The sequence below is a fragment of the Propithecus coquereli genome, unplaced genomic scaffold (genome assembly GCF_000956105.1).
Source record: "Propithecus coquereli isolate 6110/MARCELLA unplaced genomic scaffold, Pcoq_1.0 Scaffold14, whole genome shotgun sequence".
Classification (NCBI taxonomy): domain Eukaryota; kingdom Metazoa; phylum Chordata; class Mammalia; order Primates; family Indriidae; genus Propithecus; species Propithecus coquereli.
The window spans coordinates 11641579-11664738 of record NW_012138302.1 but is presented as its reverse complement, the minus strand read 5'-3'; the positions used below and the strand labels follow the sequence as shown (position 1 = coordinate 11664738).

At 40.3% G+C, this 23160-nt stretch overlaps 1 protein-coding gene across 1 annotated transcript in view; it reads right to left on the bottom strand.

Annotated features, from left to right (window-relative positions):
• The window catches only part of LOC105806256 (chromosome unknown open reading frame, human C1orf168), a 101291-nt gene that overhangs the window by 27186 nt on the left and 50945 nt on the right, over positions 1 to 23160 (bottom strand). Inside the window, exons 6-9 of the mRNA XM_012639335.1 lie at positions 13032 to 13066; positions 10325 to 10356; positions 6498 to 6600; positions 3698 to 3857 (exon numbers count right to left, since the gene is read on the bottom strand). Coding sequence (XP_012494789.1) covers positions 3698 to 3857; positions 6498 to 6600; positions 10325 to 10356; positions 13032 to 13066 — 330 coding nt within the window. The remainder of the gene's footprint in view (positions 1 to 3697; positions 3858 to 6497; positions 6601 to 10324; positions 10357 to 13031; positions 13067 to 23160) is intronic.

The following is a 23160-nucleotide window of genomic DNA, read 5'->3' as shown; positions in this document are numbered from 1 at the left end:
GGGTTAGACTTTAATACTGCCAAACAATTTTCCAAAATGATTATCCCAATTTACAATCCCCACACAGAATGAGAGTTCTAGTGGCTCCATATCTTAACTAAGACTTAATATTTTAGTCTTTTTTATTGCAGCCAGTTTAGTGGGCAGGTTGTGATATTGCATTGTAGGTTTCATTTGCATTTCCCTGAGAGTTAATGAAGTTGAGCTTTTACAGTGTATTTGCCTTTTGGATGTTCTTTTTGGTGAAGTGCCTGTTCAATATTTTCGCAATTTCACTATACTTCTTTTTTTCTGATTGGTTTCTATTTTATATTTTCTGAATACAGGATGTTTATAGAAGATTTATATAATCCAAATGAGTCCTTTATCAAATATATATATGTATATATATATAAAATGCAAATATCTTCTCCCACTCAGTGACTTGCCTTGTCACTCTTTTAATGGTATCTTTTTATGAATATATCCTAGCTCTTCTAACATTTTTAAGGCCAAAACAGACTAATATTGTGACTCTTTTCCCAGTTAAAAACCTTAGAATATTTTAGTCACCTTTTCAACATATATACTATGAATGCTCACTATTTTATAATATTTTAGTCCCCTCCCTGCAATTTTACATCATTATTTTATTCAGTTGATACTTTTACTTAGCTTTCTTTCTTGCATCCAAAACTTTCTCTCTGGGATTATTTTCCTTCTGCCTGATACATATGCTTTAGAATTTCCTTCAGTGTATTTCATTTGGTCAATAAAATATCCCAGTTTTTATTTGTCTGAAAATACCTTATTTTTTTTTTCATTCTTGAAAGGAAGTTTCCCTGATTCTGAATAGATATTTAAAACTTTCAGCAGAATTGAATTCTGGTTACATACTCTTCTTGAGAACTCAGCAGTCAGAACTCAGTTGTTCTTTGTAGGTGAATGGTCTTGTCTTTTTGTCTGCTTTTAATGTCATTTAAGATATTCTCTTTTATGGTCTTTAGTTTCCCTAAGCTATAGCTAGGTGTGGATTTCTTTTATTTTTCCTGCTTGAGAACTTTAGGGTGTCTAGATGTACAAATTTATATCTCTCAACAATTTTGGAAAATTCTCAGACATTTCTTTTATCTATTATTTCCTCTTTCCCATTTTTTTCTAGTGTCTTTTTATGGAACTCTGATTTTATTGTTATTTTAAGACTTCTCATTACCAGTGACCTCAATACCAAATGATCTCTGATATCAAGGTACCCACAGTGTGCCGTGGGAGACAACACATAAATCATGAATTATAACGTAAGGTATGCTATCCTCTTTTTCATTCTTTTTTATCGTGGAATGAATTTTTGATAATCTTTTTAGATTTATCTTTAGTTCACTAATTTCCTCTTCAACTGTAGATAATCTGATGTGTAATTCAATCACTGTGTTTCATTATCAATTTATCAAATTATTTCTTCAAATATTCAAAAATATGCTTATTCCATGTTCATATTCTTCTCTTTTCATTTAGAAAACATATTAAATATCTCATGTTTTATGTCCGATAATTCTAACATCTGTAATATCTTATAGGTTTGTTCTGCTGTCTGTTATTGTGCTGGTTTTCACTCACTGTGAGTTGTGTCCCATGTGTTAGTGATTTTTGACTGTCGGCTGTTAATTTTTTAAAGAATATTTTTTGAGAATTATTTGAAACCTGGGATAAAAGTAGGTGGGGATTCAGAGGTCAGTAAAATCCCTCTGGGCAAAAGCTAGCTTTGGCACTCACGTCAGGGCTCCTGGGTACTGCACATCCATGGATGTTTTCTTTTTATATCAGTTCTGTGATAAAAAACTTATTCTTCACTTTATCTGCTTCAGTTAAGAGAATCATTTATATTGCCTAATCTGTCATATTCTCACAAACTGAAGTTTGATTTATTCTTTCATTCAGCAAAATTTTGTTGTATATCTCCAGTATGCCAGACACTGTGCCAGGTTACAGAAATAAAAATAACAAATATCTCTTAGGTCAAAGTGCCCACAGTATGCTATGGGAGACAGCACATAAATCATGAATTGTAATGTAAGGCATGCTATAATTTTGCAAAAAAAGAAAATAAATGAAGAGAACTAATAATTATTTAACATATGAACCAGAGGCTTTTTGCATTGACAAACAGCCCTAGGAAATTTAGTAGTTTTATTCCTTTTTCCACATGAAAGTAAGTACATTTCCCAAAATTACGGGTTAGTATTAATATATAGTGGTCCTGGATCCCAGAAATGCTTGACTCCAAATGCTAATACAGAAAAAAGTAGTCATTCTGTTGCTAAGTGTCATGGAAACAGAGAAGAGTGAGGAATTACGGACTCTGGGAAGGAGAAAGATGGATAGAAGGTTATTGAGGCCTCAGAAGTAGTGACTTTGGGGATAGAAGGATGAATAGGACACCAGCAGGTACAGAGTGGGCAAAAAGGCATTCTGGATAGAGGAAAGAGCTCAAGTAAAATTATGCACATGACATAGACAATAAACTGAGATTAGCACAGAGAGTGAACAGGAAAGGAGGTATGTGCCACAGATGAGGCCAGCTAGGTAGGGGGCAGATTTTAAGAGGCCTTGAATCTATCTTATGAGCACTGAAAATTTATTCTTCCCGTAATTCTGATTACAACACATGAAATGTCAGTGGCTTGCCATAGTTTATTGGGATAGAGTGGATATCTATTTTGTCTACCCAGCGTCTTTTTTTTTTTTTATATAACAGCCATCTTCTTTTCCTTGAGGAATCCTCCAAGCCGATGAGTATGTAGTGTTGGTAGAACTGACTCCCCCCTAGCTCCAGGGGCAAGTTGATGATATATGCTGGACCAATCAGAGCACTGCATCCCTTATCTGTAATGACTGGTTCAGGGATAGGATGTGACCCAATCAAAACCAATAAGACCCAGATCTGGGTCTTTTCTTAAAACCGTTGGGAACATAAAAATTTCTAATTTTCCTCCAGGTTCCTAAGAGGATAAGTTGCAAGCCTGTCATTGCTAGATACCACCTTGCCCCCTTAAGGGTAGAATTTGCCTGAAAATGGAGCCAACCCAGAGAGGAGCAAAGTCAGGAATAGAAAAAGTGATACCGAGCCCCTGTGATATTGTTTGTGTCCCTGGATCCAGCCATGTCTAGACTTTCTGTGAAGTGAAACTCCTTTTCTGTTTATTGTTTTGTTCAGCACTGTATGCTTTGATTACTGTTGCTTGCCATCAAAAGACCTGACTAACATGAAGGTAAAATGCAACCTGAATAAAGTCAACAAATGATACCATATGATGTCATCAGTGTGTCAATAACATGGCCCTCAAAGACAATGGGGGCTAATAGATATAAAAAGAAAAGAATATGCATTTGCTAAGCACCTGTCATGTGACATACTATTGGATTTGGTCCTCATAAAAGCCCTGTGAAGACCATATTGTGATCCCTGTTTATCAATGAAGAAATTGAGCGGCAGAAATACGAAGTCACTTACCACATGGCTAGTAAGTCTTACAGCCTAGAATTGAACTCAAGTCCTCTGCTTCTAAATTCAGTGCTCTCTCCACTATTGCACATCTGCCTCACTGGGGCCAGTTACTCGGTACATAATAGATATTCAGTAAATATTTCTATTAAAATCTTTGCCGTGCTCAACTTTAAAACAATTAGACGAAGAGGATCAGGAAGAAATGCAGCTTACCATGGCCTTGGTAGTGCCTGGCCAGCTTCGGGCCCTCAGGGGAGGCCTCTGTCCAGGTAATGTCAGTTGCAGCATCCTGCTTCCCAGCCAGCATGCTCCTTCCACCTCCGTGGACGTTGGTCATCTGGATCTTTCCAGGTGTCCCCTCATAGGCATCTACCTAGATATATGCAACAGGGAGAGTACTGCAGGGCTCTGACTTATCCAATCAGTTCTTCACTAACTCATGCTACTCTTCATTCATTCATTCCTCATGGATAACAGTTATTTTCATTTATTTAATGCTGTCTTACGAGACTCTGAGTTTCATGAGGGTGCAGACCATGTCCTTCACTTACCTCTGAATGGCCAGTGAATGTCTGGCAGAGAGGCAGTGCAAGGGAGGAAGGCAGGATATAATGGAGCTCTGACAACAGGGCAGCCTCTTTGTATATTCTATCTCAATCCTCTTGCCACCCAATGAGGAAAACATCATTAGTGCCCTTGACAAAGAACTTAGAGAGGTTAAATAACTGCTCTCTGGTCCCATGGCGAGTAATCTCCAGAGGCAGGACTTGACCCCACAGCCCTGTGCTCTTGACTGCGAAGGGATGCTGTGTATTCCTTCTCCTTTCCTTCTTTTTGGTCTTCCCACCCACTATTCTTCTGTTCCCTCTTATCTCTTTCTGCACCCTCTCCCTCCAGCATTTGTCAAACACTTACTGAAGGTGAGAGAACATGCTACGCTCTGGAAGTAGAGAGATGCAGTGGACAGAGCATCTTACACACAGGTCGTGGAGACAACACACACAAACGATTAATTAGGGTATAATGAGAGGAGTGTCATTTACAGCAGTATGACTCACTGCCATGGAAACAGAACAGGGAGGTTGGTTCTCTGGGCTGGGAGACAGGGTTGGAGAAGACTTCAAAAAGCAGGTGTTTTTAAACTGTATTTTCTAAAATACACGTAGGAGATGGGTAGAGGGGATAAAGGAGTCCTGGACAAAGCAAATCAGCATGAACAGAGGCACGGGGGATTTGGAGAGTTGTTAGTGTCCGTAAAAGGGTGGCATGGAGGCTGCCGCAGAGGGAAGAGCTGAAGGAAAAGGGGGAAGAGATGGGGAAGAAAGACCGGAGATGAGGCTGAGGAGAGAGGAGACAACGGGGCTGAGTTGTGAAGGATCCTGCTCACAAGTGCAAAGAGCTCGCACTTTATTTCTTAACCACAGTGAGCCAGGCAGGGGAGAAACCCGATCAGATTTACTTTTCACAACAACCTGGATAGACTGATGGAAGAGATACTGGAGACATAGGAAACTAAAACATGTTTGGCCATCTGAGTGTCTTCTAATTGCCCAGTGAGAATGAGGGAAGGGCCACTTTCTGACTACAGCAGAGTAGATGTGAGGACCGACTATGAAGTAATTAATAGATGTAAGGCATGGATCATCCTGAATTTTTGGTGGGATCTTGGGCAAACTGTGAGCAGAACGAGAGGAGGGGCATTCTTTTCAGTCACACAGCCAAGACTGAAATTTTTTAAATGGGGAAAAATGACAAGAAAGTAATAAAGTCAATATTTTATACAAATACAGTGACCATCATCATTCGGTGCAGTCCCTTAATGAATGCAGTGTCCTCATCATCTCGCATATCCCAAATAACACTTAACAATTTCCAAAACTCAAGCCCACTCCATAAAAGAAGGATGTGACCCTTTGGCAGTAGCCTGAGCCCATTTCTGGCTCATGCCATATAGCCAGCACCGAAAAAGAGCTTTTCCATGGCCAGTATCCCTAGTTATGTTGCTCTACTGCCTTTCTTTTATGCTCCTGATCAACCCCTTCCTGATCTCTAGCCTCCACACCCATTTATGGCCTTGCCCAGCCCCCTGGCCTTGACACCCCATGCTGCTCCCCTGACTCTGAACTCTGCCTTTCTTAATTAGTGACTTACTCCATCCTTTGAATTATGCTGCTTTGTGATACTCTGTAAGCAACCAACATTGTCCAGCCTGACCTCTGGGCCTACACACCAATTTGGGCCCACATCACCAACATGCTCTTTGATTTACCCCAGCACTACAGATGGCACTGGGAAAATCTGATTATTAAAAGACAAGCACATCTCAAACAAGTATCTATGATATATTGAGCACTGGTAGTGGCCCTGGTGGTGTCTATTGTCTAAGCCTCCCACCATGCTAACTACTTTGATGGGAGAGTGGCAGTTGCATGCAGATGTACACACACATGCACAATGTTTAATATTACTAAAAACAACAATAGTATATTTCATTTCTATAGTAGCTTATGGATTACAAAGCACTGTCATGCTCATTCATTTATTTTGTCACAAACAAGGTAGGATAGGGATGGGAGTGGGGATGGTAGTTGGATAGGGATTCTTTGTTCTCATTTCACAGATGAGATGACGGAGCTCAGGGACAAGTCACTCTTCTAAGCAAGGCCTTGGGGAACAAAATTTAAGGAGGCCCTCACTCCAGGGTGGTGCAAATGCAGGAACAGCACCTGCTGTTATAGAGTGAGAACTGCTCTATATTTTGCACTCTGGCTGTCTTGCTAAACTCACTCTAGTCCCAGCCCTGCTTCTCAGGCCTGCTTCATGGCGAATAAGTGGAAAACTGGGGGCTAGAGCTCAGTGTTATTGGCAAATTCATTTCCTTGACAAAATGTCCAACACCCATTGCATCTTCTAACTCTCTCTGTGTGTCTCAGCTCTAAAATGTCATCCCCATGAACTCTGTGTTGCGTGTCTTAACTGTACCATTTGACCAGGAACCCTAGGACACAGGTACCTTGAAAGGACGATTTGAATGTGGATCCTTTTCTGTTTTCAGAGGTTCCAATTCACAGTGCTCTTTATCCTTCATTTTTTTATCTTCATCTTCATGTTTCGGGCTGAAATGTGAAGAGATACCAGGGAAAAAGTGAAGCTTAGAGTATTTAGGTGTTAGTGTATTGCTCAATCATAAATAAAATAAATGTGAAATATTAAACAGATATGAATCATTTTTTAAGGGGACCATGATCAGACCAATCATATAAATAGCTCCCCTGAGTTTCTGCCTGCTCCAGTCAATGACAGAGTGTCAATTCCTGCTTAAAATCTTCTAACACCCCATTGCCTGTAGGACAAAATCAAAGTTGCATTGTGATCTGGCTCCTACCTCTATTTCTAAGCCCATCTTCATCTGCTCCTTCCCTCCACTTTTTCTTGAGTCTAGATTCTCATAATTCCCCAAACCCACCACCCTATTTGAGCAACTCTCCCTTTTTATTATTAATAACTATTTCTTTTGTCAGGTACGTCTTCCGTATCTTACATTGCTAGCAAGCACAACACCCTTCTTGGTTTGTCTGAATCATCTAACCTCTCAGAATCCTTCCCTGATTCTCCTAAGCAGTCACACCTTCTCTGCTCCCCTAAAGTTGTGGTATAATACATCTGTCTATCGACCTGTCTCCAATTCCTCCACTTTGCCTTATCAACTACCTAAAAATTGAGTTATAAAGAGTCAGAAACTATCTTATTCATGCATGTATTTCCAGCACTGTGGAGATGCTGTTTGATTCATGGTAGGGATAGCTCCTTGCTGGGCGTGGAATGGTTCTCACCTCGTACTCCCCAATGCAATGAATGACTGGCATGCACCAGCATATGGATACCAGCTGCAGCAGAGAAGCATGTGAGAGAGTCAAGGTAAACAATGTCATGAAAAAAAGCCAGGACAGAATGCTGGGGAACATCATCATCCATGTGAGAACTTCTGTTTCTGGCATTATAATGAGCTAGATCAGTGGTCCCCAACCTTTTTGGCACCAGGGGCCAGTTTCACAGAAGACAATTTTTCCACGGACTTGGGGTCGGGGGGGGCGTCGTCATGGGATGTGCGTGTGGTGCAGAGCTCAGGTGGTGATGTGCGGCCTGTTTCCTAACAGGGCATGGACTGGTAACAGGCTGCGGCCCGGGTGTTGGGGACCACAGAGCTGGATAATCCTGCAACCCTTCTGCTACTGCCTTTATACGAAAGGCAGAAAAATAAGAACCCTCAAAGAAAATCAGAAGAAGTGGTTATGAAGGAAGGAGACACACCAAGATAGAGTACTGTTCTGAAAGACGAGGAGAAGGAGTTTTAAGGAGTTTCATTCATTCATCGCGTTACTGAGCACTCTTGAACACCATTAAGGCCATAGACTAGTTCTTTTGTAATGAACAGGGGCCGAGAAGTGAGAGCTGGGTTCTCATCCCATTCTACCTCTTCCTAAAAGTCTTAAATTAACCTTTCTAAAAATCAAGTCTTCTCATCTACAAACAAAAGGTTTCAGCTTTGTGCAGTGACAGTATCATAGCCAATGAGGTTTATCCAAGGTGTGATTACTGCTAATTGAAAACTTTTCCCTAAATGAAAGGTTACGATGCCAATCTCCACAGTTGCCATGAGAACAAAAAAAATGCTGAAAGCCTAGCATTGTTCGTAGTGTGTAATGGACTCTCAATAATCGTTGGTGTCCTTTTTTCCATGGAAGCACTTGCTGAGTTAGATTCTCCAATTCTTACATTCCCATAGCACATGGCTGATGTTTCTCTTAAAGCATTTACCTTTCCTGTTGATGTACTGTCCTTTGTAATCCTTCTTCCTCTCCCCAAATCCCGTCCGATAGTTTCTACACAGCTGAATCTCCATCAACGACTTGAATCAAATTTAATGTTGCGACTTCTAGGAATACCACGAGGGAGAGGGTACGTTGTCTCTGCTTTAAAACTCTTTTGTGGCTCTCCCTGACCTACAGGGTAAAGTCTAAATTTGTGCTGTCCAATACAGTGGCCACTGGCCACATATGGCTACTGAACACTTGAAATGTGTCTGGTCCAAATAGAGCTGTAGGTGTAAAATACCTCTGGGTTTTGATGAGTTGGTGTGAAAAAGGGAATATAAAATACTTGATTAACAATTTTTATATTAATTACATATGAAGAGATTATTTCAGGTAGATTAAGTAAAATACATGAAAATTAATTTTACCTCTTTTACAGGTAAAATTAAATGGCTACTAGAAAAATGTTAAATTACATCTCTGGTTTGCATTAGATTACTACTGGACGAGGCTGTTTTAAACAATTGATTAGGGGGCTCAGGCTCTCCTGGATCCAGCCCCGCATGCTTCCCCAACTTCCTGGCTGCTGCTCCCACACTGCACTTGGTGTCCAAGCGATATCAAACTGTGTAGATTCCTGGACCTGCCTTACTGCTTAGCCTACGTCTTTGCTCACACTTTGCCTTGTGCCTGGAACATACATTCCATCATTTTCACCTGCTAACTCCTACACTTCGTCCAAGATTCAGCTCGGGTGTCACTCTTCAAGGAAGCATTCTTGGCGCCTTGAGACTGGTTTTCATGCCTCACCTCTGTGTTTTAACAACTTCCATAGCTGTGATTATATTACATGATAATTTCCTATTTATGTGGTTATTTTACCCTCCAGCTAACCCCCACTCCCAACCATCCCAGCTTCCCCTACCATCCTGAACCAAGGGTAGGGAATATATTCTATTCATTTCGTACCTCAGAATCTAGCAGTGTCTGAACAGAGTAAAAGCTCAATAAATGTTGAACTAAACAGTCATTTGACATATGCCTCCCCCCATACACCCGGCACTGTGCCAGGTGCTAAAGGGTAATTATGGGGGTCATGAATTAGAGTCAGGCAGGAACTCACGGAGAGAGACGAAGGTAGCCCACCCAGCTAACACCAGCTTCCCCCATGATTCAGCACTTGTGTTTTTAGACTCATCCAGGACATTTTGATACTTGCTTCTCCAGAGCTCATCAACCATGTTTCTTCTAATACATTAAAATAACTCCAGGGGAAGAGTGATTAAAGCTGACTGAAGAGGCAGGTAAGAGCACTGCTATGTGCCAAGGCAGTGCCCTGGGCCCAGGAAGTATAAGAGGTACCAGGAACACCAAGAATGGTAAAACATGAGCCCTGCCCACAAGGATCTCCCAGATAAGAAGGGGTGAGGAGGGAGAGAATTAACCAGCATGTTAGTAAATAAACTACATGCGGTGACATTAGTGCAAACATATGTGTACTTTACAGCAGTACCACGGGCCAGGGACTGGATACTCCTCTCTGAGGGATTGGAATCAAGGAAGCCTTCTTATAAAAGGGGTGCTCGATGGATCAGTAGAAGTTTGCCAGATTATTAAATTGAGGTGAATCAATGAATTAAATGAGCAAAGGCAAAGAGACTTGAAACCACGTGGTACATTTCAGAAATGGTTATGCGACTGTCCCATTAATCCAGGAGCTGCTGAGGGCAGTACCTGGGTTTCTGTCACTGCCACAGCCCCAGTAAGTGGTGGGCAAACGTCCGGCACATGCTGGGTACTCCGTAATTGTTTGCTGAGTGAGTGCGGTGTGGGCTAGGAGGAGACGAGAGAGGAAGACGGTGCAGGATCACAGTTCACTTTCCCTGTACAGGCGCCTTGCAAGGTGCTGGGGAAACTGAACCAGGTCAGGCACTGGAAACATAGCCGGCCCAGAGAGGAAAATGAGTTCAGTTATCAGAGGGTTAGTGGTTGGACTAATGCTTTTCCTTTTGAAGATAAAACTTACCTAAGTTCTTGATGGAAAAAACTCTTCCAAGGCTGAAAGTAAAGGGGAAAATTGTTATTTTCATAAAAATCAACCCAAATCAGGCTCTGTTGTTTGGTTACAGATCAGTAGACACTAGACCGAAAGGTGAGGGGATTGAAGTCTCAGGACAGAGCAAAGACAGACACTGACAGCAGAAATTTCCAGGAATTGTTGCAGTGAGGCTGAAGATCAATCACAGAAGAAAATAAGCATTTCTGAAGTGAGATGCATACCCCAGGGGAATGTATGATTTAACTCAGAAAAATAAATTGCTCTTTGCACACCTTTCCAGGAATGTATCTGTAGAATAAAGAACTTCTAAATCATTTGAGGACATACGAATTTGTGGTATTTAAGCAATGTTTCAGTGGGAAAAATTGGAATTCACGAGTGTGCAAGTAATGTTGGCATTTCTCCCCTGCTCACTGCTTATGTGCCCTCTGATCTTGACTCAGCTCTCACATGATCTAGATATGGCTCCACTAAAATTATGTCCAAGTGATCACAATATACCCCTCGTTTATTCAGTGGTCACGTATCTGATGCCATTCATTATCTGGAATCTCGCCAAGAACCCCGAAGAACAGAAAATATCTAAACATCTAAAATGCTGACATGAAATCTAGGCATAATAGTTCACTGCATTCTCCTTTGAGGACAGCCCTACAGGCCTTCATTCAGGGACTGTTGGTTCTTACTTTACATCTAATTTGAGCAAATTAGATGCAATACTGGTAGAATGACAAGTCAGACTGACCTTGTTTTACACCTTTGCTACGTTATTTACAGGTTACTTAACCTCTCTGAGCCTTGATGTTCTCATCTGCAATAGGGAGGCAGTGATAGCAGCTCACAGGCTAACTGTTGGGATTATTTGATACCATGTATGCACAAGTGCCTGGCACTGAATGGGACTTGGTATGTGTTTGACCACATGAAAGACTCACTGTGAGACACAAAGATATTGACAATAAAAAGAAATGATAATTGTCAGAAAAGAGAAAACAATACAGCCGGGTGTGGTGGCTCACACCTATAATCCCAGGACTTTGGGAGGCTGAGGATTGCTTGAAGCCAGGAGTTCGAGACCAGCTTGGGCAACGTAGCAAGACCTCATCTCTACAAAAACTAAAAACCTTAGCCAGGCATGTGATGTGTGCCTGTAGTCCCAGCTACTTGGGAGGCTGAGGCAAGAGGACTGCTTGAGCCGAGGAGTTTGAGGTTGCTGTGAGTTATGATGGCACCACTGATTCCACCAGTTTGGGCAACAGAGTGAGATTCTGTCTCAAAAAAAAAAAAAAAAAAAGAAAGAAAGAAAGAAAAAGAAACAAAAAAGAAAAAAAAGAAACAATTACAGAAAACAGACTTGTGGTTTGGTGTGAAGGCAACTAGCTCTTCTTCAAGGGCCCAATAGCATCTCATAGGAACTGCATGACCTATGTCTACTCGGTCCTTTATAGTCAAGAATATTCGAAGTCATCAAGACTGGATGAAATCAGATTCTACTCACTGAGCTTAAAAATACTGAGATGAACACAAAACATGTCAGAGAGTTAAAAGATTTAAAAAATTAAAAACACTTTCATGAGTTTTTATTTGAATGGGATAAAGTTCAGCTATTTGGAGAGTTCACTTGTGCAGAACAGTTTATTATTTGTTGATGTTTCCAGGTAAGTGAAGTGTTTTAATAGAATGTTTCTACTCCCATTAATAGGAATAATAATAATTTGTATATTTTTAGCTACAAAGTGTATCTGCAAATGACTAATATTTACCAGCAAGCATGAGAAAACTGAAACAGAGAGATCAAGGATCTAGACTAAATGTACCCACTAGGAAAAGATTGACCCTATTAAAACACTAGGTAAGTGCCTCCTGTGAGCCAGGCACTGTACTAGGTGAGTACATACTTTGTTTGACTTTGTTCTCTCATAAACTAGTAAAACATATACTGGGCCCCTTATTTATTGAGCATCTACTATCTGCTACTGCAGATACACTCACTACAAGACATATTCCTGTCCTCATGGGGAATATACCCTTTTACAGAGGATACAACTGAGTCTCAGAGAGGTGAAATACTCTGTTCCAGGCACTTACTAATATACTGTTTATCCTCATTTGTCTTTCTTTCATTCTCACAAGGACCCCAGAAGTGGGTACTTTATGGTGCCTCTGTTGCAGATGAGGAAATGGAGATTCAGGATTACACAGTCAGGAGCTGGCATTGAGGTCAGCAATGGCTCTGCCTGGGCCCTGATCAGGTTGCTATTCTGCCTCCAGGTGGTACCTATTGCCGTACCCAGCAGGTGCCCAGAAAGTGTGCCTTGAAGGTCTGGTCATTTTCTTGGAAGCACAGGAATATACAAATCTGAATTGTGCCGGAGAGCTCTTCTCTATGAAGGGCACAGTTATTAAAGCCTAGTTGGTGCTAGCCACCCTAGATAAGGGGCCAGGCATAGATTAGAACTACCTCCTTTCATCCCATTACACATTTTCTGTCTCTGACATTACAGGGCTCAGGGTTCAGATTCTTAATGGCTGAAGTCTGGAAAAGCATTAGCAATAGGAGGAAAAGTAAAAATAAACACCTTTTCTCCCTTATAAAAGAAACTCCTTTAGAATCAACCCTGTATACTTGTTTTACTTTTCATTATAATGTTGGTAAGGAGAGAAGAAACAATACCTTTTGGAGTTCTTCAATTCCAACTTCGTAAGTTGCTAAAATAAACATAAAAAATTATTTCAAGACAGTGTATCCATCCATTTCGTATAGTTCCCAAGATTAAAGCAATTATGAAAGATTGCAGAGTTCAGTTTTCTGAACCTTTAGAACATTGGTCTATGCAAGGCTCCATCTACATGGTTTGGGAAGTCACTGATCATGGTTTTCATTTCTGTGGGGGTTTCCAGGATGGAATTTACAGTCAGCGAAAACATATGAAACCAGTTTTCTGTTTTGATAAATAAATACATACTCCATGCTTAAAAGAAAGCACTGAAATTTAGTGGTAGCAATCAGAAGGACAACTTGAAAGGGAAAGAAAAAAAGGATAAAACAAGCCTAATCTCACTTCGACAAAATGAACTCCATATCCTGCCCAAAAGTGTTTTGCTCCATGACAATTTTGTTTCCTTAAATATAGCTTGAAAAGAGGAGCCCACCAACTAAGGCTCAGATACCTTTGGTTTTTCCAATAGTTCTGTGGATTTTATTTAATGACATGATACCAATCTTAATTACAGTCATGCATTGCTTAACGACGGGGCTATGCTCTAAGAAATGCATCCTTAGGCGGTGGTGTTGTGCAAACATCAGTGTGCTTACACAAACCTAGATAGTATAGCCAACTACACACCTAGGCTGTATGGTATGGCCTATTGCTCCTAGGCTACAAACCTGTACAGCTTGTTACTGCACTGAATACTGTAGGCAATTGTAACACAACGATATTTGTGTATCTAAACATAGAAAAGGTACAGGAGAAACATAGTATCTTATGGGACCATATGTGGCCTGTCATTGACCGAAACATCATCATGCAGTGCATGACTGAATTAACAAATACAAGCAGTGACAAGAATTAGAGTTCAAACTCCATGCTGCCACTTCCTGCATAGGAGATTTCAGACAAATTACTTCATTTCTTTGAGCATCAGCTTGTTCATCTGTGAAAATGGGCTGATGGGTACCTGACTTACAGAGTTAATGGGGAGGTTAAAGAGAATGATGTTAAAAATGCAGTATTTAGTAGAGCTCCAGACTTTGTACAGAAAGTGGTGTGTTTTTTGATAAAATTGCTTAAGTGGTTTTTCTTTGCTTGCAAGTTATTTTAAAAAGTTTTCTCTCTACTATTAATGAATATGTGTACATAATAATAAGTAGCGCCTCTCCCTCTGATTTTTTTCTCTCTCTTGCTGCTATATTCCCGAAGCTTTAGTTTAGAAAACTGACCAAATAGCACGTTGCATTTCTAAGCCCTTATTATTCTAAACATACACGATAAAATAAATGAAATCCTAGGTTTTTTTGTTAGGGACTGTCTGCATGTGATTGTTGACATAGACCTAAAATTCTGTTTGGATGACTGATAATACATACTTGAACTTGGATAATTGTACACATTTATTTTCACTGATTTTTGAGTGAAAATATTTTATTCTGCTATTCCTTACTTTAAAAACTTTATTTCGCTTGTAAAAATTTTTAAAAATACCTGTTTATGATACAGTTTACCCATATCCTTTCCCAGGATAGATTTTGTTTTCCAATTTTAAAAATAATAATCTCCTCCTCCCTCCCTCAAATTATTTTTACCTATATATTTTTCAAAGAACTAACGAATCATGATCTCATCTGCTTCTAACCACCTGTAGGGTAGATGCACTTATTCTGCCTTAGAAATGATGAAACCAAGACCCAGAGAGATCTTACCTGCCTTGGGCTAATAAAAAAAGATAATACACATTGAATCACTAATGTACTCATAATGTTGGCATTGCTTTTTAACAAAGTGGAGGTTCTTTAATGGTAAGTTTTGCTATGAAAACTTACTCCAAGGTAGCAATATAGAGCACAAAGGGCTGCTATCCCAAGGGGTCAAGGAAGGGACTAGGAATTATGACAGGAGGATGTGAACCACAGCACTGAAGTCCTTGCTCACTGTCTACAGAGAGTTATGTAACTCTCTCTCCACTGAATGGCTTCGTCATGCTGGCAGAGAAAGGACAAATATCAGAAGATGGTCCTCAGCACCCCGCCGCCTGCTCGTGTCCTGACATGGTCATGTCTTAGAGGCCGTCCGCTCTTTCTCCATGTACTAACAAGGCTGCAGGGGTGTGACCTTGAAAAAGTCCCTGTACCTCTTTTATACCAGGAGGTGAGACAACAATTACTAATATTATAAAAGCAATAACAAAAAGCAACTGACATTTTTTCACACTTATAGATAGCAGGCATTATGCTAAGCGTTTAAATGCATTATTTCACTTAATTCTCATGATGATCACTCTACTAATATTCCAATTTTACTGACGAGGAAATAGACACCCAGAGAAGTGAAGTAACCTGCCTAAGGTCACTCAGTTAAGAAATGGCTTTTGAATTTTCTTCCAACCATAATTCATTCATTTAAATGGAATGTTAACCAGGAACATAAATAGAATTTCTCTGTCTGAAGGTATCTTCAAGGGTCTCCAAGACCCTTCAAAAAATCTGTGGCCTAGAAGAACAGTCTGAAAAGCACTAATCTATTATGATCTCTGAGGACAATTCTGCGGCGCTTCCAGAATAGCCTGAATCCTGCATACCCAACACCAAGTTCTGTGTAAAAGGGTGAATCCTCACAAAGGGACTCCACTCGCTTAGCTCTGAACCCTGAGGGGATGGTTTTCAGCATTGTTGAAGGGACAGAATCACCCAATGGCTACAGTGAAAGCCAACCACTTCATTCTCTTCCTCCTTCCTTCCCTTCCTCTGTCCCTCTTGGAAAGTATTATTTAGATTTCTCATCCTTGTGGGCAAAGGAAAAAAGAAAGATCCATTTTAAGTTAACTTAAAATAAGTATAAAGTGTGAGTCTTAGCTCCAGGTTTATGTATTTTATTTTACCTATGGACATCCAACTGTTCCCACACCATTTGTCAAAAGGCTCTCTTTCCTCTACTGAATTGCTTTTGCATCACTTTTTTTTCTTTTTCTTTTATTTCAGCATATTATGGGGGTGCAGATGTTTAGGTTACGTATGTTGCCCTTGGTCCCCCCCACCAAGTCCGTGTTTCAAATATGTTCATCCTTCGGGTGGTGCGCATTGCACTCCTTGTCTATACCAATACCTGTCCCCTCCTCCCTCCTCCCCCCTCCCCCTGCCCAGCATCCAATAGATGTTATTCTTATATGTGCATTTATGTGTTGATTAGTTAATACCAATTTGATGGTGAGTACAAATGGATCCCGTTCTTCTGCTCTTGTGGTGCCCCACTTTGGATAACGGGCTTAAATTTAATCCAGGAAAGTATAAGAGGTGCTAGATCACTGTCGTTTCTTATGATTGAGTAATATTCCATTGTAAACGTATACCAAATTTTGATAATCCACTCATGGATTGACGGGCACTTGGGTTGTTTCCACATTCTTGCAATAGTGAATTGTGCTGCCATAAACATTCGGGTGCAGATGTCCTTATCGTAGAATGTTTTGTGCTCTTTTGGGTAGATGCCTAATAGTGCTATTGCTGGATCGAATGGTATTTCTATTTTTAGCTCTCTGAGGTATCTCCAAATTCTTTTCCACAGAGGCTGCACTAATTTGCAGTCCCACCAGCAGTGTAGAAGTGTTCCTGTCTCTCCACATCCTCGCCAACATTTGTTGTTTTGTGTTTTTTTGATAGAGGCCAATCTCACCGGGGTTAGGTGATACCTCATTGTGGTTTTGATTTGCATTTCTCTAATGATTAGAGATGTTGAGCATTTTTTTATATGTTTGCTGGCCATTATTCTGTCTTCTTTTGAAAAGTTTCTGTTCATTTCACTTGCCCATTTGTTGATGGGGTTGTTTGATTTTTTCTTGTTGATTTTTTTGAGTTCTAGATAGATTCTGGTTATCAGCCCTTTATCAGATGTGTAGAGAGCAAATATTTTTTCCCATTCTGTGGGCTGTCTATTCACTCTAATGATAGTTTCCTTGGCAGTGCAGAAGCTTTTTAATTTGATTAGATCCCACTTATTTATTTTTGTTGCTGCGGCGATTGCTTGCATCTTTATTTAAAAAATCAGCTGGGCGTATTTGTGTAGGTCTATCTCTGGGTCCTCAGTTCCATTCCATCATTCCAGATGTTTCTCTTTGCCACTGCCATACAGTCTTGATTACTGTCACTATAAGTCTTAAAACTGGGTAGACTGATAGCTCCTGTTTTTCCTTTTTCAAAATGGTTTTTAGCTCTTCTATTTACTTTGCCTTTTCATATTATCTACAAAAGATCTTGCTGGGATTTTTATAGGAATCGTATTAGACCTGCGTATCATTTGGGGAAAATGGACATTTTTATTGTCCATTTTACTGTATTGAGTCTTCCAATCCACAAATATGGTATGTCTCTCCACTTTAGATTGTCTTTGAATTATTTAATCAGCATTTTATAGTCTTCAGCAATACATGCTTTGGTAGATTTAAGTTTAAATATTTTTCTGTTTTTGAGCAATTTTAAATGGTATCACATTTTCAACTTCAGTGTTTGTGTGCTCATTGTTAATACATAGAAATACAGTGATTTTGGGGGTATGTTTATTTTGTGTCCTGCAACCTTGCTGAACTCATTTATTAGTTTTGGGAGAGGTTTTTTTTTTTTTGCAAATTCTTTGGAAATTTCTACCTAGACAATCATGTCACTGCAAATAAAGATAGTTTTATTTCTTCCTTTTTGATCCATATGCCTTTTATTTCCTTTGCTTGCTTTATTGCACTGGCTAGAACTTCCAGCACTATGTTGAATAGGAATGATGAGAGAAAACATTCTTGCCTTGTTTCCAATTTTAAAGGGAAAGCATTCAGTGATTCACCACAAGTATCATGTTTAGCTATAGGCTTTTTGTTAATGTTCTTCATCAAATTGAGTAAGTTCCCCTCTGTTTCTAAGTTTTTATTATGAATAGGGGTTGAATTTTGCCAAATGCTTTTTCTGCATAGATAATTGTGTGATTTTTCTCTTTTAGCCTGCCAATATGGTGGATTTCATTAACTGATTTTTTAATATTGAACCAGCTTTGCATCTCTGCACCATTATAGACCACACTTGGTTATGGTATATAATTCTTTTCATAACTTGCTGAATTCTATTTGCTAATATTTTCTTAAGGATTTTTATGACTATACTTGTGAAGGATATCAATCTAAAGTTTTCTTCTTTGGTATTGTCTTTAGTTTTAGTTATCAAGATAATACTAGCTTTATAAAATGAATTACGGAGTATTTTCTCCTCTTCCATTTTTCTGAAAGATTGTATAAAATTGGTATTAATTCTTCCTTAAATGTTTGGTAGAATTTCCCAGTGAAATCACCTGGACCTAGAGATTATTTTGGGGGACTTTTAAAATTTTGCATTCAGTTTTCTTAAGAGTTACAGGGATATTCAAATTGTTTATTTTGGGTAAGTTGTGGTAGTTTGTGCTTCTTGAAGAATTGTCCCATTTTTATATAAATTGTCAAATTTATATGTGTAGAGTTGTTCATAATATTCCTTTATTATCCTTGTGATGTCTTCAGGGTCTATAATGACATCCCTGTTGCATTCTTGACATTGTTTGTGTCTTCTTTCTCTTTGTCAGTTTTGTTAGAAGTTTGTCAATTTTATTGATTTTTTTCCAAAGAACAAGCCTTTGGTGTCATTGATTTTTCTCTATTGTTTTTCTATTTTTAATTTTATTTATTTCTGATCTTATCTTTATTGTTTCTTTCCTGCTACTTGCTTTTAAGATTTTTTTTCTTTGTCTTTATTTTTCAGAAGTTTGATTATGTTTCTTTATGTGGATTGGGTTTATCCTGTTCTAAGTTTCCTTGGCTTCTTGAATCTGTCATTTTATGTCTTTTGCCAAATTTGGGAAGTTTTCAGTCACTATTACTGTGAGTATTTCTTTAGTCATGCCCTCTTTCTCCTCTCCTTCCAGAATGCCAATGACATGAATGTTAAATCTTTTGTTATAGTCCCACAATTTTTTGAAGGTCTGTTCATTCTTTTTCAGTCTGTTTTCTCCTTGTTCAGATTGGCTAATTTCTATTGTTTATTTTCAGGCTTACTGACTCTTGTTCCCTCCATTCTGCTGTTGAGCACATCCACTGAACTTTTTATTTATATTTTATTTATTTATTATGTTTTTTTAGAGATGGGGTCTTGCTCTGACACCCAGGCTGAGGTGCAATGGCATGATCATTACTCACTGCAGCCTTGAATTCCCGGCTTCAAGCAATCCTCCTGCCTCAGCCTCCCGAGTCATTGAGATTACAGGTGTGAGCCACCTTGCCTGGCTTTTATTTTTCAGGTCTGAAATGTTCATTTTGTTTTTCTTTACATCTTCTATTTCTTTGTAGAGACATTCTATTTCTTTGGTAAGACTATTTTTTTTCCATTTGTTTCAAGATGGAAACTTGCTCATAATTGCTCACCAAAGTATTTTTATAAAAGCTACTTTAAAGTCTTGGTCAGAAAATTCTAATGCTTCAGTCATCTCAATTTTTGCATCTATTTTTTTTTTCAGCTGCTATAACAAAATACCATAAACTGGATGGCTTATAACAACAGAAATTTATTTCTCGCAGTCCTAGAGCGGGAAATATTATAAGATCAAGGTGCCGGCAGATTCAGCATCTGGTGAGGGCCTGCTTTCTTGTTCGTAAACAGCTGTCCTGTGTCCTCTAAGGTGAATAGCAAAAGCAATCTTTTTCGGGACTCTTATAAAGACACTAATCCCATTCATGAGGGCTCTACCCCATAATATCATGTAATACTGATTATCTCCCAGTGACCTCCACCTCCTAATACCATCACATTAGGGAGTAAAGTTTCAACATACACATTGCGGGGAGTAACAAGCAATCGATTTTTAATACCCAAGTGAGGAAAGAACCCCTAGACATGCTGGGCAGGGGCAGGACTTCTGGCTCTCCACTAGGCTTCTGCTGGTAACACCCTTGCTGGGAAGGGTAGGAAGTGCCCTGTCATTGCTCCCCATGTGGCTTCTGCTGGCACCACAGGGAGCAGGTGCTGGGTGCTGTGAAAGTCCTCCCCACTAGGCCTTCTCGGACACCATCTCAATAAGTTAGAGAAACGGTGTCTTGTTACTGTGGCGAGGTAGGAGGAAGTCCAACTTCCCTAGATGGTCTTCACAGATGCTGTAGGTGGGGTTTTAGTACCACCTGGCAGGGACAAAAATCCCAGCTAATGAGCTTTGGCCTTCTCTGACAGCATCCCAGTGGCGGAGTTTGTTGCTCCATAAATTAATATAACTATATTAGAGACAGAAATGGTCTCAGGAGTTTTTCAGTGCTTTGCCCTGAAGGAATATGTGAACATGTTAGTTTGCATATCAAAAGCTGCTCCACCTCAGGTGGGCATCTCAAAGGTCAGTAGCAGCTGCTTTCCAAGGTGACACTGCAGTCTCAAACCCATGGTTCTTGCCTGCTTTGAAGGACAAAGCAAGGTCTACATGGAACCATGGGATGAGAGCTGATCAAAGAGTGTCCACCCAAGAGATGGATACCTGCGGCTAAAAACAATTAGCCCAAGGGACAGTTCCTGCTTGACTTCTGATGACCTGTCTCTATTTGTAATAACTAGATAAAGGAATATGGAGCCACTATATCTCTGTTTAACCCTTCTGTTAAATGATAGCTTTATCTTAGAACTTAGAAGTTTGTCCTTAAAAGATTTTGTAACCAGAGTTAGTTAAGGGATCTATAGAAGCTTTTTGAAAGACTTTTAACCTAAAACAAACTCCCTGTTATTATGTAAATCTGTTACTCCTGGCAACTGATATCTGTACCTATAAATACGCATGTAAAACTTCACTCATGGCCTTACAATTCACGGGGATATCGTAAGGACCCCTAGGTAACCCCGCTTTGCCTTTTATCTTTATAAATCTATAAAACTATATCTTTGTCTCTGTGTATTCTTTTATTTCTATTATTTTCCATTTTCTATTATTTTCTTATCCTTTGCGACAACCTCTACCTAAGGGACCCAATTTTTTGCTGGAAGCATAGCTCACTCCCCGCAGGAGTTGGGGTGCATCATTGCAGCTTGATGAGGGTGGGTGTCTAGGCTCCCCACTCAGCACTGCTGTTGGTGGTGGGGCCATAGTTTTTTTTCTATGATGTTTGGCTAGAATAGACCAGTTATTGTCTAGAGGTTTTCTGTCTTTCTAGACTGACTTTGTCCTGGTCCTTTGGCTAGAAAGGGCAGGCGTGGAAGCTGTTTTTATCTGTGCCCATTGGTATTTTGGGGCTGCCAGCTTTTTCTCCTCCAAGTTTGGGATATATGAGTCAAGAAAGAAAACCAGGGAACTCAACAACTTATCCTTCCCTGGGTCCCCATGTCCCTAGCTGATCTAGCTTCTTCTCTCTACCTTTCAGAGTCTTCCAGTCTTCTTACATTTGTTTTACATACGTCATTTCCAGGGGTTTTAGTTGTACTTATCTGGAGGAATAGGAAAAAGTACATTTGCTTCATCTTCCCAGAAGCAGAGGTCCACTTGACTTAAAATGTATGCTTTTACCCAACACTCAGAACAACTCCACAGTAGAGATATTATACCCACTTTGTAGATGAAGAAACAGACTCAGATGTTATTCACCCAGTAAGCAGTGTAACAGGAGGTAGGACACTGTGAGAAGAGTCAGATGAACAGGTCTAAGTGGGGGTAAAACAGCCACTTCCTTTCTTTTTCCTGTAGGGCAGCTACATCTTGGCTCTTTAGAGGGGCAGGGAGAAAGGTGGGTCAGAATCCTGTGATCTCAGCTGTTATCCCCCAGCTACTTCCATCTTCTCTTCAGCCCCAGCAGGTCTGCCCCTGTCTTCTGCAGGACTCCCTCTCTGGCAGGGAAAGTCCTTGCCACCCTTGCCCTGCTCCTGCCGTGTTCCCACCCTGCTCCCTGTCTGTTGGCCTGTGCTCTGTCATCTCTCAATTGCATCACTGGCTTGTTTTCTGAGCCTTTTCTCTTTTCAGTCATAAGCATTTGTCTCCTTGGCAGCACTATCCATGAAGCACACAAAGGATCCTTCAGTCAAAATCTGAAGAGAGACCTGGGTTAGTGGTTCCTCCTTTGGGTACCATAAACAATGCTTCCTGGCAGGTTCGCCTTTAAAATTTGTGGCCTGGAGAGAACAAATGCAGGCCTCAGTCCAGCTTCTATACTTAATCCTCAGCTCCACCCTACACCATGAGGGACCAAACCCCATTGACACCAGCCCCTACAAACAGCTCTCTCCCTGCAGCCCAATCTATTCTGAGGAAGGAGGACTCAGGGAGGGAACCCAAGCAGGATCTTGGGGAGCCATTTGCATGGGACTGGATTCTGGGCGTCTCATGTGGTCCCGAGAGGGAAGGTGCAGACTCTGATAGGAGCCTCACCCTGGCCTTGCTCTCAGCCTTTTAGAAAGGAATGCAGTTGGAATTTGGCCCAAGTGGGGCCTGCAGACTCTCTCTTCAAAGTGTGGTCTGTAGACCAGCAGCATTGGCATCACTGGGGAACTTCTTAGAAATGCAGAATCGCAGACCACACTCCAGAGCTACCGGACCAGAATCTACCCTTCACAAGATCCCCAGGTGACCTGTGTGAACATTAGAACTTGAGAAGCCCTGCCCTAAAGCGGGGCCTGGATACTCTGAGTACAGGGCAGCCTTGCCTCCTGGGAGACGGGGCAGGAATTGCTGTCAGTATTTTACAACCAAACGGGAGAATCTAGACTTTGCCTAGTCTAGGAGAGAGGGAGTTTTTCCAATAGTTTTCTAACCTCTTATTTCTTGGGGAGGGAGGAGAAGGAAATTTCAATAGGCCCTGATTCGTACCTCATGAACTTCATAAGTATGTATTCCCAGGAAAACGACTTTCTTCCCCAGAACTTTGTCCTTCTTGTCTGTGTAACAGTGGTTGGACCAGATGATCTCTTTTTAACCTTCCTTCCAGGGAAGCCAAACTTCCTTGAATGAGAAGCAGCATAAAATTGTGGAAAGAGCATGGATTTTAGAGGCAGGCTGAGCCTGTTTCACATTATAGCTCTTCTGCATATTACTTGCATGACCTTGTGCAACTCAATCTCATTG